Source organism: Cyclopterus lumpus, chromosome 25 (genome assembly GCF_009769545.1).
Source record: "Cyclopterus lumpus isolate fCycLum1 chromosome 25, fCycLum1.pri, whole genome shotgun sequence".
Classification (NCBI taxonomy): domain Eukaryota; kingdom Metazoa; phylum Chordata; class Actinopteri; order Perciformes; family Cyclopteridae; genus Cyclopterus; species Cyclopterus lumpus.
The window spans coordinates 6,923,706-6,940,272 of record NC_046990.1 but is presented as its reverse complement, the minus strand read 5'-3'; the positions used below and the strand labels follow the sequence as shown (position 1 = coordinate 6,940,272).

General features: G+C 46.5%; 1 protein-coding gene across 1 annotated transcript in view; it reads right to left on the bottom strand.

Annotated features, from left to right (window-relative positions):
• Positions 1–16,567, bottom strand: part of LOC117727940 (vacuolar protein sorting-associated protein 13B-like) — a 305,167-nt gene that overhangs the window by 17,268 nt on the left and 271,332 nt on the right. The window contains exons 48-52 of the mRNA XM_034528491.1: positions 7,319–7,474; positions 6,026–6,292; positions 4,146–4,229; positions 3,434–3,609; positions 679–849 (exon numbers count right to left, since the gene is read on the bottom strand). Coding sequence (XP_034384382.1) covers positions 679–849; positions 3,434–3,609; positions 4,146–4,229; positions 6,026–6,292; positions 7,319–7,474 — 854 coding nt within the window. The remainder of the gene's footprint in view (positions 1–678; positions 850–3,433; positions 3,610–4,145; positions 4,230–6,025; positions 6,293–7,318; positions 7,475–16,567) is intronic.

Genomic DNA, 16,567 nt, shown 5'->3' with positions numbered 1-16,567 from the left:
GATTGCTCTGTGACAAAAGATGATTACCAGAGTGACGTTTGCGGACAGATCCACATGTGTGTGCTGCCCCGATTGTGTACGGACCCACATTTGCACTCATCTGTGCACTGTACGCTCCTGCGAGGCCGTGCCAAGTTTTTGGAACAGCACGCACGGACGGCCCTGTAAATGGTGTGAGACAGCGGGAATGTGAGTGAGTGACAGCCCCCCAAATCTCCGGTCCGTGGGGACGCCTTCTGATGCTCTGCGTTGTCCTCGCCGTTAACGGTTTTATTATGTGAACAAAGAGGCAGCAATAAAACGAGAAGCCTCCCTGATTAAAGGGTTCGCTTGCACAACTTTGTGCTTTGTGGACGCTGTATGAAGCCTGTTCTGAAATCCAACAGTGGGATTTAACGCTTGCCGCAGAAGCGCTACAATAAAGATGGCAAAGAATAACACATGTCGACTAATTACAAAGGATCAGAAGGTGTCGTTGTGCACTCGTGTTTGTTTTGAACGTGAATCTGGCTCTCGATTTGCACAATGTGACATTATTTATCTATCCTGCCTCGCTCCATCTTGTTTTTCCTACCCGGCCAAAAATTAAATTGCGAAAGTAAAAAACACAAAATGTCAAACCTCAAATTCTACAATTGCAGAGCACTGAGCAGCAGCTAAAGAGGAGGGGGGGGTTACCTGTCAGCATCACTGGCGGCGTAGGGCCACGGCGGCCCGGCGGAGGGCCTCGCACCGTAGAAGTCGGCCAGGATGTGCTCCAGGTTGTCCTCGCCTCCGCTCTTGTTGACGATCTGCTTGATCAGGCCGGTGGAGATCGGCACGGCGCAGTGGGAGGCGTCTTCATCCTCCCTGAAGAGACGGAGCACAAACACTGTTAAGGACTTCACTTACAAGACGAGTGCGATGCATTGAGGTGCTACCTTTACCCGACAATCTGCAGCGTGCCAGCTGATTTAACTTATTCTGATTTTGTCCCACTCCGTGGTGGACGGAGTCATTAGCGATGGCTTGAAATGAAAACCTACCCACCCGTGGGGTCATAAAGGCACACGGCTGTGAACCTCTGCTAGATATGGAGCGTTTATTTATTCTACAGCCAGAAACGATTCAAACTGTTTTTTTTATTTATATTTCACTGCAGAACAAGACATCTCTCGACAGCAGCAGACTATTCCCATTGTTCACAACAATCGAAGTGACCTCCGGCTAAACTCCACTTTTACCCCCGAAACCTCGACGAGGGCTTGAAGCTGCCTTTTGTTTGGGTTTTTTTTCCCTTCCTGACATGCAGTCTGGTCTTACAAACACTCATTCACAAAGTTCATAGAGTAAGCTAAACAGCAGTAAATAATCCTATTGGATACCTCAGCCCCAGACACTGGTCAATTATGGTCAAACATAAAGAACCAAATCTGTAATAGCTTCTTCCCTTTCTCTGGGCAGCATCCAGTTCCACTTGGCTGAAGCAAAGCAGCCCCTTACCCCAGAGCAGTAGTTTATTAATAGAGCTCATTGTGCTATAAAAGGAACACAGGGACTATTGCTTATGGATCTGGGGGCAAGACATGAGGACGTCGACGAGGTGTTGACAGGAAGCTTTTCATCCAGAGCAGTTCCTGAGGGGCATGAGGGGGGGGGGGGTTCTGATTGTAAACCCGTAGCTTTCTAATGTGGTGGCCGGTACGAGGGGAGCGGGACGCAACAGTTCTGGTTAAGAACCCGTCTGTGTTTCTCTTGCGTCGCAGACCGCAGCGCTGCTCTCAACCTCGTCCATTAGAGGCCACAGCTATGTGTAATTACAGGAAGGAAAGTCGAGCTGTTGACCAGCGAACATTGGAGATTGGATCCGTCCTAGGGGTTTGGGGTTCGGGGGAGGGGAGTTAAGGTCCGTTTACAATTGTGGCTTGTAGTGCGTGTGTTTTTGAGGATGGAGAGGGGTGTGTGCGTTCGCATTGGTGAGAGGCAGTTTAGGCAGGACTGTAAACACGAGGAGCGCTGCGGTCGCAAACCAGAAAGACCAGACAATTAGTGGTTTCTGGGCTCGCTTTTTTTGTTGTTTTTGCGTGCATATATTAAAAAATAAAATAAAAAAAAGAATAAATCTACAACAAAAGGGGCCAGATATATTCCCAGTCTCTGTATGGCCACTGTGGTTCCTTAATGTCAACTGAAATCAAAACAAACTTTGTGACCGGATATCCAAACACACAACGGTTACAGCAAAAAGGAAATCTCTCAAGGGGAGTCAATTACACTCAACGTTTAAATCTTGTTTATTTAGCCACCAGTTTGCTACCAAAAGGGCCGATGTGTCCTTCACGGATCCGCATAAAACAACATAGATTACAGATGTACAGATCACAAACACAGTAGGAACAACAAGGACGCGGCCTGTACACATATGGTAGTTATTTCCCCCCTGGGGCCACCCATACAGAAACATAAACACTCGTGTTACTGAGACACATTTGGGCTACATGAGGCAGGAGATGTCATTACAATACACAACCCTACAGATGATTCCCTTATACGCACAGATTTTGACGCAACCCCACCTTTAGGTTCGGCTTCGTGGGGCCCCCGCCGCGGTAAACTGGACGAGGAGCTGTCTCTTACAAGGGGATACACACAATATGAGAACGTGTGAACACACACTGACAAACTGGGGCCCAGACGACGGGCGTAGCAGTGATGTATGTGACAGACTCTGCCCGTGATGAAGTGGCGACTGTCACACTTGTGCTGGCACGCAGATTACTAAGACAACGCGAGGACACATGTGCGCGTGCGCGCCTCGATCACGCCCACGGAAAAACATGTGTGCATGCACGCAATCCAATACGGGGGCGAAAAAACCTGCTCTCCTCTTGGGCCTGCATGTAAATGAGATGTAATTATGGTCCAGCCTGACATGTTGGAGTGTCAGCGTCTCAGCTGCTGCCAAGTTTGCTTCCTGTTCCCCTGGACTGGGCCTGGGTTCTCTTGGAGCATGTGTCCATGTTGGCTCACGGAAATCGAAAAATGTGGTGTGAAACAATCTAAAGTAAGTGTCTCTCCATCTTTGTTACATCAAGGCATTAAAAAAAAAGAGAAGGAAAACCCTGACAGAAGACCAGTCAGACTCTGCCGTGCTTTGCGGCGGTGGGAGCTGGTGGCTGATGACATAATGTGACGCTAGACTATATGAAAGATATCCTGTGAATTTTTCTGCTGATGGGCAACCATCTTGTTCATGAGGAACACACAGGGCGGAAACTTTTGTGGGTCACGTAGACCTTTTTTTTTGGTCCTTCAGGTGAGATAGTTCTTCCTTTCCACTGGAGATCCTTGTATTGTAAATGTTGGGCAATGCCATGCACTAGATGGTCTCAGCTATGTACTAGATGGTCTCAATGTGGTAAAGGTTGTAGCTTTTGTTCTTTCTTTTATTTACCTGGCCTGGAAAGTCAGGTGGTGGGTGAGGTCGGCCTCTGTGTTCAACAGGGGCTCCTGGTGGCCATGGCCGCATATCAGCTGGCTCTCTCTCAGCCCGAGACTCCTCTTCTCTATGTGGACGGTTACTGGATCTGGCAGGTGGCTCTTCATGACAAACAGTGGACTGAACACCACCTGAAACAGGGGATTCATACAAAACAATCATCAGTTAGACAAACAGAGCTCAAACAAACAAAGACAGTACTGAATTAAACTGGAAAAAGGATTGTTAGAGTCAGCTGCTATGTATTCTTATGAAGTCTGTTTTCTCGTTGCCCTACACTTCCTCTGACTGGCTAGTACTGGTTGAACTGTGGTTTAGGCATGAGGAGTGAGATTATTTAGGGTAAGAATATCAGGGTAAACCAACACGCAGAGTCGTAGGAGAAAAAATATTGCCACCAGTAGGTCATCCTGCATAATAATTAGCCATGTGCTTCTGTTTGTGGCTGACAGAGCGTGTATTTTTGGACCAATGGACAACGGGGCTGTCGGGTAAATAGGGCATTTTCTGGACTATAGGTGGTTTTGGAATAATTGCATGGTATCACATTGCTCACAGAGAGGAACACCTGCACATAGTAAAAGCAACTTTGTGTCACAATAAGGAAATGAACACTGTGTGTATGTGTGTGTGTGTGTGTGTGTGTGTGTGGGGATGGGATACTCACCACTCTCTGCTGCATGTGAGAGCCAGGTTCAATTGTGATAAGAGTGCACCAAACATAGAGCAAAGACCCACTGGAGCAAGGCACCTAAAAGGAGTCAAACTTGCTGTTATTTGTTTGTCTTATTACTCATAATTACAAGCTGTCCAATCCAAAAAATTTGAGTCTTACGGTACTTGGGAGTGTGTGGAGTCTCATATATTTCCATTATTGGAAAGGATCGGTTTGATAGAACAAAAAGATCGATCAAGGGAACTCGATTGTTTTTGTTTGCGGTTACAATGTAAAAATATGGATATCTTATGACTTATTGCCTTGTGCTGCCTTTTATTCACCGACAGAATGTTTATAGCCTCCATCAGTAACGCATTATCATGTTTTGTCCTAAAACTTCACAGTACATTAAAGTTAAAGTCTCCCTAAAGTGTCGCAACACAATATCACGACTGAGGCGACTGACAACTGCCAGCAACAGATAAATGTGCCATTACGGGCACTTACATCTTAGCAAGATTTAAACCAAAAGGCTGAGCGCTCCGAATGCGTCACTGGTGTTCGTCCCATCCGCTCCTCGTTAGAGACGTGGGTGCCAAGGCACATTACAAGCGATCTGGTTTATGACAGACTGAGGACTTCATGTACTTGTTGGGGACGGAGAGAGTGGAGCGAAGAGAGCATTCAATAAATTTAATAGAGTAGGCCTTGAAATAAAAATAAAAAACATAAAAAAACCTTGTTGGGATGAGGTAGTGAAACTTTGGAAAACAGATACTCTACAGGCCTGATCCACCAAAAACACTCACGGCCGGGATAAGGTCGAGACGACCTCCTGCGCTTTGTAAAAAGCAAAGGACGATGTTGAAAATTGGAGTTAGGGAGGAGGAAGGTGAGATATGAGGAAGAGGAGTTACCTCAGATGGATTAGCGGTTAATCAGGAGACGGATGAGAAAAGAGACAGGGGAGAGAGTCAGAGGCTGGAACAGGTGGACGAGCCCAGTGCCAGGGGATGAAGTAAAGAAAGAAGAGGAGTGAACAGCTACAAGATAGACGAGCGAGCCAGTGTGTGGGCGAGGGAGACGGGGCGTGGGGGTGGGGACACACGAGAGAGTGAAATATCAGGAGACAGACAGAGATAAAGAGATCTGAGGACTCGGCTACTAGTGCAGGCTCTCATTCCGAGCCAACCCTCCATACGTGTAATGAACGGCTGATCTGAGGAGAGGAGATAACAGCAGAGAGATTGGAGCGGAGTCGGGATGTTCATGCCTGCACACAGAAGCTGGAGCTGCAGGAGCTAGCTAGCCGTGAACAGCGAGGGTCTCTTTATGAAGTCCAAAAACAAGGAGAAGGACGGACAAAGACGGGAAACAAAGACAAATACAGGAGTGAGAACCGCCGGGGGAAGGAGCGATTGTCTGGCGCCAGTCCAGTGGTGCGAAAGTGCCTTCAAAGCCTCTCCCTGCGCCCACGTATCAGCTAGTGTTTCCTGTCTTTGGTTAGCGTTGTTATGAGAGAGCATAAACTGTATTTTCTGCCTCTCATCATGGTTGGGTTGGAGGGCCTTTTGTGAGCCTATCTGAGGGGACGATCTCAATCTGTTCTCCCACCATGAGCAGCTCTGCCACTGTGGCCACCCAGGAGAAGAAGATCCAAACACAGTTGGTGGTCCAGTCACCGGTTCTAAACCTGTGTGTGTGTGTGTGTGTGTGGCTGGAGTGCTTAGAAGCAGGGGTGCGGGCAATGTGTATGTCCATCTGTGTTTGTTAACACAATATCCATCCATGTCAAACGTGTCGTTTTAAAAATGCCAATCAGAACAACTTCAAGGACGTCGCTTCACATCATGTAATGACTCAGTCCAGGTCCGTTTGCGTCGCCATACCTGCACAACAGAGCTGCCGTTGCCCTTCTCCCTCCTCTCCAGCTGAACGTCTTGGGACCAGTCCTCATCTCCCCTGGCCCTCACGCACAGCTCTGTCATCTCGGCGTCCTCCAGCACGTACGAGGGCAGCTTGGCTCCGGCCTCCAGGCAGTCGCAGTGTTCCCTGACCACCGTCTGGCCGTCGGGCCCCACGTAGTGCTGCACCACCCGCAGCTCGATGTCCTGAGTCAGGTAGCTGCACATCACCTGCCGGCCGCAGATTATTACCTGGAAGAGAAGCAGGTTACAGGGGCGCATTGGGGACAAAAGGATGCCCTGTTGATCTTATAATGTCCTCAAAAGAATGACTGTTCAGTCTGTGCAGGTATAGTGTAAGTGAGAAAAAGAGCAAAGAGGGTCAGTGCAGAAGTGTGTGACACATCGAGCCAACATCCTCTGCGTTGGGGTCCGACGTCCCACTCTGAGGACACGTGCTTTGTGAATTGGATACGACCGACACTCAAACCCTTTCATCGGATCCAGCGGGAACAAGATGTAAACAAAGTCTGGGACAGACGGGGGGGGGGGGGGGACGGGGGGGACGGGGGGGGGGGGGGGGGGGGGGGGGGGGGGGGGGGGGGGGGGGGGGGGATGCGAGAGGCCGAGTCTGTTTCGTCTGGAGGACGAGAGGGAGACATATGCGACACTCCACACTGTTTACATAGCAACGTGTCATCGCCGTAATCCGGCCGCATCTCGGCAATATTTAGGAACTCTGAATATTAAGCTCTGTTCGTGGTGTAAAAAGGGGGCCGCGGCTGGTGTATGATTTCCTGTGATCTTCTTTGTGGATCGATGGGGTGGCTTCATCTTCATAAGCTCGTGTTTGAGTGCCATAAAAACAGATTATGAAAACTGACGAAAAACCGACATTCTTGATGTTGCTGCCTTCTTTATTGCTGTGGCATATTTTCACCACAAATATACTCAATGTGTTGCCAGTACTGTGAGTCTTTTCCCTTTTCTGTAAATTAAATCCTGGTTGAGTAACGCTCAACACCGGCTCTCTTTTTTTATTGCTTAAAATAACTACAGTTAGTTGTATTATTATTCTGGTTCACTTTAATGCTTGTATATGGAATTTAAATGGTAAAACTGTTTTTTATATACCAAGAAATACAAAAACTGAGCATGACAAGTCTGAAAACTGAGCGAACTCCATCTAGTGATGAAGACTAAAGCTTCAGGACTTAAGGTTTTTTCTCAGACATTTAAGAGGTCTTATGTGCTTCTCATTACAAAAAAAACCCGTACCTGTTTCTGGACACCGTTGAGCTGCACCACCTTGATGATGAGTGAAGCTGTGCGTCCCTTATACTGAATGGTCCTCAGCAGGGTCCCTACGTTGTCCACGCTGAAGGCCTCGGACCAGCGCCAGTTCCCCCATCCCTCGATGCAGATGTGCAGCAGCTGCAGGACGGACGGACGCGCGCACACACACACACACACACACACACACACACACACACACACACACACACACACACACACACACACACAGAAGACAGCAGACATCAGAGGTTAATCTCCTTGCCCTTTATTTATTCCCGAGCAAAAGACAAGTAAACACGTCTTTGTTTAGAGGATTTTGGTAGGGCGAAGAGGGACAACAAAGTTCCTGTTTACTGGTGCTGAACAGACCTGCTGCTGCCGGGCCGCACACAATAAACCGGCTGGTGGGAAACAGCTGATGTGGAAGCTTCTTGTGTGTGTGTGTGTGTGTGTGTGTGTGTATGTGGTTGGATGTGGAGCGCTGTGTTCTCCACAAGTGTAAATAAGAGGCAAACAGCTTGGCTTTCAACCTTCTCGGCTTTGTATCCGTCACTTCGATGCGGAGGCGCATAAACAGACGCCATCCAATCCCCTTGACACGCAAACAATCTTGCAACGGCGACATTTTCCCCCATCCAACAAGAACTACATCTGCAGACCAGTGTTTTAGATGTTTTCTTCACGACACAAAAAGTGCACAATGCTGCAGCCTTTGCCCCTTCTCCACATCCACACAGCAACGTGGTCAAATGTCCATCCTTGCATGCTCCAGCGAGGTCATGCATGACGAGGAAAAGCAACTTGTCAAAACAATGTGAGCGTTGTCACAAGTTTACGGTCACAATGCAGGAGCAGAATCATTAACACGCGGGGAGATCTAAAGGCCCCCCCCCACCCCTCCCGAGGCAGCGCAGCTGACCTGCCACCTAACTGAACTCCCCGTGTCAGCCCAGCTGCCAACACAACTTCAAACTTGCTGGAAAGGGAGGACGTGAGAAAAGACAAAGAATGCATGTGAGCGGGAGAGACAGGGGAGACGAGGGAGGTGGGCTAGGGTGGGGTGGGGTTCAATCCTCTCCCAGAGGAGTTGCGACTAGAGTGGAACACTGAAAAGCGTTTTTTGAAGATTTACACTTTGGCCTGTCGCCTCAATGTGCCGAGCGTTTAGCCAATCTGTCTCGAGAAAAACAAATGACCCCTGAGGTCAGCGAGCACGGGGGAGCCTGGTCGGGACCTTCTATGTTGCTCTCCGCTGTCGTCTTTCCTCGCCGTTTGAAGGCAGATTTCTTTACAACAACATTCTTAATCAAAGCCTGAATTTGCTTTCTGCTCCCTGTCGGCTGAGTGGAAATGACACAATTTCTCAGATCTCCAGCTCAGTGGACTTGCTCACGGGGAAAGTGGTAAACAGCCAGGTGCAGGGGTTAACAGTAAGCCTAGAGGCCTCCACACACCGGGGAAAGGGGGAGGGGCATATAATGGACACTAGATGCAAAAAAAAATCGTCAGCGAATATTAAAACTATTCATACCATTACAATATTTTTTTCAATAAAAGGTTTGAATAGGCAGATGACCAGCGTCCAGGATCCTACTGATCAATTGGCTTAGGGTACTGTAAACTATTTGATCAAGGTTATTTTAGGGAAATACTCTGAGTACCCCGTGTAAATAGTTACATACTGCATATATCTAGGGCTTTTATTGTGAAAAGTAACAACAGAAGGAGTGGATCTGTTGTGAGCAGCCGTTGTCAAGGAGTGCTCAAGTCTGCCGTACCAGGACTAGTCTGTGTCTTAAACCTGAATTCTTTGTAATGGCCAGCAGGGGGCGACTCCCCAGGTTGCAAAAATACATCTGATTGTATAGAAGTCTATGAGAAAATGACTTATTCCCTCAGCAAACATTGTAAACATGAGTTTATGGTCTCAATCTCTAGTTCCAAGTATTCTTCAATACAGCATGATATTCATTTAGTAAATGATGGTCCATTTAGAGTCAAACAGACCATAAAGCAGGGTATGCTTTAGGGCGGGGCTACAAGGTGATTGACAGGTTTCCACCAGAGACGTAGTCTCTACGTACGTCACTCCTCCGCAGTCCAAATATGGTCACTTTTGTTCACTGGTTGCAAAAAGAAAAGATGGCGATGGCCAAAATGACATGGGCTTCAACACATCAGTCCACTACGTCCTCTTCTTATATTCAGTCTATGAATGAACATGATTGTTCCGATCAACGCGATTGGTCGATGCCTAAAATCAAAACTTGTTCTGAAAGAAATTACGCGGCGTAATATTTGTAAACAAAAACTGTTAAAAAAATATGTTGACGGGCAAATTAATCCCACAAACAACCCCCCCACAGTGTGTTTAGGCCTGAAGGGTGGAGAACCCTAGATGTTTCCCCAAACCAGCAAAAAACATTAAAATCAAGATGGTGGTGGTTTGAGGAAAACTTTGTAATGTTGGGTTTTCTGTCATTCTTCTCCTACTTGTAACTGGGTCCTGGTTGAGATGGAAACTTCAAAAATCTCCCTGAACTCCCGAGCATCAGCCCTTGTCTTTAATATTTTTGAGTGGAGCTGCATTGGTGTTAATTATGGTCAGAATGCTGTGGCGGTGAACCCGCTCGGCCGTGCCTCTCAGCACCATCTGCGAGGAGCCAATTTGTTATTTCAACACTTCTCCCTCCGTTAACCCCCCTCTCTTCCACCCCCTCTCGCTGTGGCTCAACTTGACCTATAAGGGAGAAGTCATAATAACGTCTCTCCTCCAACTTCAAACGCCGCTCTCTTGTTTTAATTCATCGGCGCTCTGACTCAAGCAGCGAAAAAAAAAACAAGAAGGAAAAAAACAAAAACTAACCGGCGGGTGACACAGAGGAACTGGACACGTAGGATAACAGGAATGAATAATAAGAAGCTGTTTTGCGTCTTTGTGACGTATCCAACTGTTGTGACACTGAGAACATCCAGTCAGCCACATGTGGTGTTTTTAATTCCTGGCCTCACACTCTCAACAATAACAACACGCTGTAGGAAGATGAATCAGAATCTAGTTGAATTAAAGGACGGGTTTGCGTGGTTTAAGTCTCAAAACTGTACTTAAATGCCCATATGTCTCTAGCGCTGGAATAGGGGGAGATCTCTGTACCTCCACAGTTTGATGGTGAGCTGGGTGACAAATCCCACAGTTTGGGAGTCATTAAAGGAAATTTAAACGTTGTCTGACTTGGGACGAAAATGATTTGATTTTAGTGTTAAACCCAAACAATCTCTATCACATCGTCCTGTATTATAAACTAGAATTAACGCCTCAGGGTTGTACTAGTTCAGCCAGTCCGAAATGTCATCACTTCATCATTTTAACCTTTCGGACATGTGTGAAACTGTCATAATTAGAATATCAGTTCTTGATTTATGGCTCAAAACGTGTTTGGTGAGGTCACGTAGACTTTTGACCACTGAAACCTAATCAGTTCATCCCTGAGTCGCGGTGGGGAAATTCCCTCCAGGCGTAACCGAGATATCACAAAAGACATCCGTGTGGATGGCGTGTGGAACCGTTACTCTGGTTCCTCGGTGCGTAGGACGCAGGCCGTGAGCAAAAGACGGGAAAGGGCGGTCCTGAGGGAAGTATAAGAAGTTACGTGATTCACTATTTTTAAAGCGTCAGCCTCCAACAATCCTGTTGATGTGCGGAAGAAACTGTATTGTGCAATAAATCAAAACGACACGTTTGATGTGCACATAAGCACGTGGGAGGTTCTGTTACATTAACATTCCAACAACTTCCCTCCAGTTGGATACAGATACAGTTAATATGAAGTGGAGAGAGGGGAACTGTGTGTGGACCATTGCACTCACTTTTGAAACTTAAAGCTACTATGGTGAACCATTTATTTTGTGTTGATTCTGGCGGCCCCCGTGGACAAAAGCGGTAGTGTTCCCGAGCACCAGAAGCATCAGTATTAAATCAGTTTCATAACCAGTCCAAAATGTTTTCACTTTGCTTCATGGTCATTCTAAGCAACCATAATCACATCTGCTTTCCAATTCCAAGATCTCTACCCTCAAGAACCAAAACACAAGCACATGAAGCCCAAAGGCTGCACTGAAATAAGTAGTACATAGTAAGTATGAAATCATCATTTATATTTGTTTAAAAGGCCACCAGAAACTCAAACGCTACTTTCAGTAAACATGTAAATTGTAATAATCGATTGTATCTAAATCGACTGTAAAATGTGATTCTCCTACTTTGGTAGAATCTAGAGAAAAACAACATTTTGAGTAAAAGCAGCCTTCAGCTTGTAACCCCACAAGCTAAATAAGTCTCTTTATCTCACTTCCAAATAAATCTTTTTTTTTTTTTAAACTCCCACACTCACCCTCACACACTGGCGCCGAGTTGAAGACTTTTTGTCCAAAACCAACTAAGAACCCATCTGTCATCTTATGATATTACCCAAGTTGGGTATTGAGTGTGAAAGAAATGTGAAATCTCAATCTCTCCTCATTTCCCTTAAATCCCAGAGGAGACATTGTGATTATGGCTTCCAGCACATTACTGGGCTGCAGCTTTGGTACCGGAACGATCTGCAGGGGGATTATTAAAACTGAGTAATTGCATGGAACCACACAAAGTATTTCACTCTGTGACTGCATTGCACTGTAACGTTGTCTGTTATCTGTTCTCGCTGATAGGGAGCAGGATTTGACCAGGGTCATGTCACACTGTTGCTTTCTCCAATAACAACTAAATACAACCATTTGTCCACATTCTTTGGATGTAACTTGACCAGTGGTATTGATGTATCAATAGGAGGCTTGAGTCAAACATGTTTTTCCCCTCAGTGATATAATCAACCTACACTCATTTATCCATAATCTTGAGAAATGAGCTGACAAATGACAAGTTACCGATATGGCGTTCGGTTTGCCAGCACGTCCAAGCCCTGTATCATCATGACGGTTTACAGTGACATGTCCAGATGCAGTAAGACAGCCAAGGATTCGTTTGACGATGGGATTTGTCCATTCCTGCTCGAACTGAATGCCCTCCATGCTTCTTTGGTCTACTGTCCACAGTCAGACTGCAGGGCCACATGGGGATAACTGGCCCGGTAGTGGTCAAACATTGGTGAGAGCTGACCGTCTGTGTATTACCATAACACCACTGTTTTACTGACTTTGCCGTCACAATCCAATCTGCTTAAATAACCGAGAGCCTGCAGGTATTATTGAGGGAACATAATGAGGCTTTGATGTATGTTTTCAAACCACGCAGTCTGCTGAATGAGTGACTAACCCAAACCTAACACGTAACACCTGTGTCCTAAAGCAAATATCAGGGGGTCAGAGGGATGATGTCACGATCATGTTGGGACCGTGTCTGGTCTTATCACGAGAACGGTACCACATGGACTTTTTTTGAAACACCATCGCGCACGTTTCCCCAGTTGCCGTGGAAACTCAGAAACGCAGAACCCAAACACGGGGACTGACACATACAGAAATTGGTGTTAACTTCTGAGAACCACCGCCCAACCTAAACTGTAAGTTACATTTGGTGAGTCAATCAACCGACCACATTCCATCACGGGTGTGCTGTCACGTCTACTGCCCGGTCCAATGCTTAATCCCGTCCCAAGAGAATATCCTAAGTGACGAGGTTTCCTATAAAAGACGCTAAGATATCAGTCTGTCATAACCAAAAGCAATTACTACTAACTTCCTGGTAAACGCAGAGCCATTACCTCATTTGGATGGCAAAAATTCAAAAATGCTTTGATAAGGTGGGTGTCAAGCAGAGATGAACAGAGAAACACACACACACACACACACACACACACACACACACACACACACACACACACACACACACACACACACACACACACACACACACACACACACACACACACACACACACACACACACACACACACACACACACACACACACACACACACAGCCCTACAACCCCTGTCCTCTTGCAGACACAACGAGTCACTCTTGCCACTGCAACTGCTGTCCGTCTGTGCTTGGGGGAAGATAACACAAATCTAGTGTCTGTCCGCAGCGTTGACGTACACTGGATGGATGCTGCAAAAGACAAAGCCGCAGCGGTCGTCTACCCATTACGACCATTCCTGTGCCATCCCACTCAGACTATAATGGGAGATGTGAGACATGGAGCAGAAGTATAAACAACAGCAGTAGCATCGCGCAAGTTTCCATCACAGGGACGAAGAGACTGCGGCGGGTCTTTAGATCAATTCCACCCAAACAAGCATCTACATCTAAATTAAACTCTGAAGCTTTTAGAATGACAAATAAATTCATTTTAATTTACCAAAGGTACAATAGACGGACAAGTCTTTGTAGAGCCTGTCTTATTCAATGACATGGGCGTAGATCAGGAAAGTGGTTTGTGGAACAGAGGCCCGTTTTGTCTACTGAAATAAGTTTGGGACCAGGGAGCTGGCTAGCCACCTAACAAATGAGAAGCAGGTTTATACCCAGACAACAAAAGAATTTGGATTAGGTTGTCCTATAAGAAAGGCATGAATGGAAGGGGGGACGGACGGACAAGAGACAAGGGATGAACTGCAGTGAGACAAAAAGAAACAAAAAGAAAACATAAATGAGTTAAAGAGAGACTAAACAGCATCCTTTCCAGGGCAGCGAGGGCCAACCCATGAAACATGAGGGTATTATGGTGGCTTCAACAGCTGTCTGCCTCTCTCTGACATCAAAGCCAGATCTGAAAGTCTAAGAAGCGGTCTGAGAGCTGGAAGAAGGTACAGAGAGCCGGCATTGTGTGGGTCCGCGGTTGACAGAGGAGACGCTAAGAGGTTTACGCTCTACTAACATTGCTCCATAGTTGTCCCTCTTTCTACCCAGGCATCTCAGACATCCAGCGCCTCGAGGGCTCCGGGAGAAGCAGACGCGGCAAGTGTTCACGCCAAATGAAGGCCGCGACAAAAGGAGCACTGTCTGAGAGGAGGGAGGTTTGTGAACCGCATGCTGGGGGGTGAAAGAGTCAGTAGTCGGGGACCTTGTCTCGGTGGAAAGAACACAGAAAAACAAAGGCTTGCACTGGGCTTCTGTAGAACTTTGACAGAGGGGGACTATTATATATAGTACATATACAGAGCACACAGAGGCATACATGGTGTTTCGCTCACGGGGTGTTTGAGACTAACATCCACCCAAACATCCATCCTTTCTGCTGGTTTATTCCTAGTCATGTCATCGTACCCTATCTCAGCCCAACACTGGACAAACAGCAGGGAAGCATCAGTCCACCTGAGGGCTAACACATACTTTACATGACCACATTTATTCAGACAAACACAAATAAACAAATATACTGTGCAAACAGTGTTGGGAGTAACTAGTAAGGGCGCTATTTAATTAAATGATCAGAAAAAAATAATAATCTGTTACTGATCAAAATGTTGATCATTACGAAAGGGTTACAAAAGGGGGAATTTTGAATCTTTTTTTCCCTTCGTTTTTGCAGATTTCCAGACAATGCTAATCAGCAGAAGCCATTGGGAGAAATTATAGTGCAACCCGATCAAGGGTAAGATGTCTTACAGGGAACTGCTTCTCCATTCAGTCATTTTGCTCTACGTTATGTCCTCCAGTTTCTAGAATTGTTTTTTTAAATGGGTTCTCTTGTTTGAATTTGCACCACCACTTTACTTTTCAAGTCAAATCAATGACCATTTCTCAAAGCAACAAAAGTCTGCAAAGCCCACGACCAGCCGACCACGCCAAGAAGACGACCACATCGCCGGAAAGGATTGCCTTTCCCCACACAAGTGAACAAAAGGTGGCATGTTCTTGATCACAGACCGACTATACAACGGGAAACTGTAGTCATCCAATGCCTTGACCGCAACTAGCATGCTCTGAGCTATCAGCAACTGCAGGCTGACTGCAGTGCAACTCAGACAACGACAATGCAATGGATGTTTCCTCTGAGAGGGGGATGCGATGAAAACCACAAGCTCTCCCACTAAAGAAGAAATGCAGTGTGGGTTAATCCTATACAGCTACCCACTGACCAGAGTGGTAGATTGTGTAATGAAACGGAGGCCCAGTACCAGGTTCCTCGTGCTTCCAGCTCGGGTGCCAGAAACACATGTGCACCAGTGTCTTTCACCGACTCGGACTGTCTGTATTTTTTATTTATTCATGTGCAATGCTAAGAAAAATATCCTTAGTGGTGGATGTACAGTCGATGGCGAGATGCTTCTGGGTGCCACTGTGGCCACAACACCAGGATCCCCATACAGCCCAGTGCTGCTGGACACACAGCACTACGGTGCTGTCCGTGGTGCTGAACCCAGGGCAGCACCATTGGCACCGGTTCTTCACCGGTTCTTCACCGGTTCTTCACCGGATCCTTCCAGCTGGTTAAGGGTATACTCCGTAGCACTGACAGCTGCTGTTCGTAAACACACCTTTTCGGTGTGGAGAAGGCCGTGTTCTCCCAGTGTGTATCCTCCAGGTGCTATGGTATCAACCGCCACCAAAATAAGTACCCCTCCCCCCCTCCCCCCCGCTACAGTAAAAGCTAAGTAAAAAATATCATCAGAAAAGGGAAAATTCATACTGTTCGGTCGAGACCCGGGTTGCCAACGAGATGGAAATAGATGATCGGGTGTGGGGCGACCCCCAACAGCCGAATGAAGAAGATGCTAAACTCTGATGTGAAATCTGATCTGATTTCTTGCTATAATTTCTAATTTACTACAGACAAAGTAAGGAAGAGCTTTTCAAAACAAAGGACATCGGCTACATTTAAAGGGCTGCATTCTGTCACTGACATCATAGCCCAACACGGGTCAGTGAACTTGAATGCATCGAATACGTCTGCTTTCATAACGTGGTCCAGGGTCATTAAAACATACCAACACTTTTTGTCATGTGGAGGCCGACCAGAAACAGTTCTGCTGCCCAATGGGGCCGCATCTCGCGGTTTAAGGCTCTTTGTTGTACTTTCAAGGCCAAGGATTTGACGGAGAGGATGAAAACATTTTTTTTTTAAACTGCTAACACATTGACATGTTTAAAAAGATTTACATAGAAAAATAAATATGAGATTCTAGCTGCTCAGCTCTCATCAACATGATAATTAAATTAATCTCCTCATTTCAGAGGCAGAGCTTCCTCTGGGACAAACTACACAGGGAGAGGAATTACTCAGATATA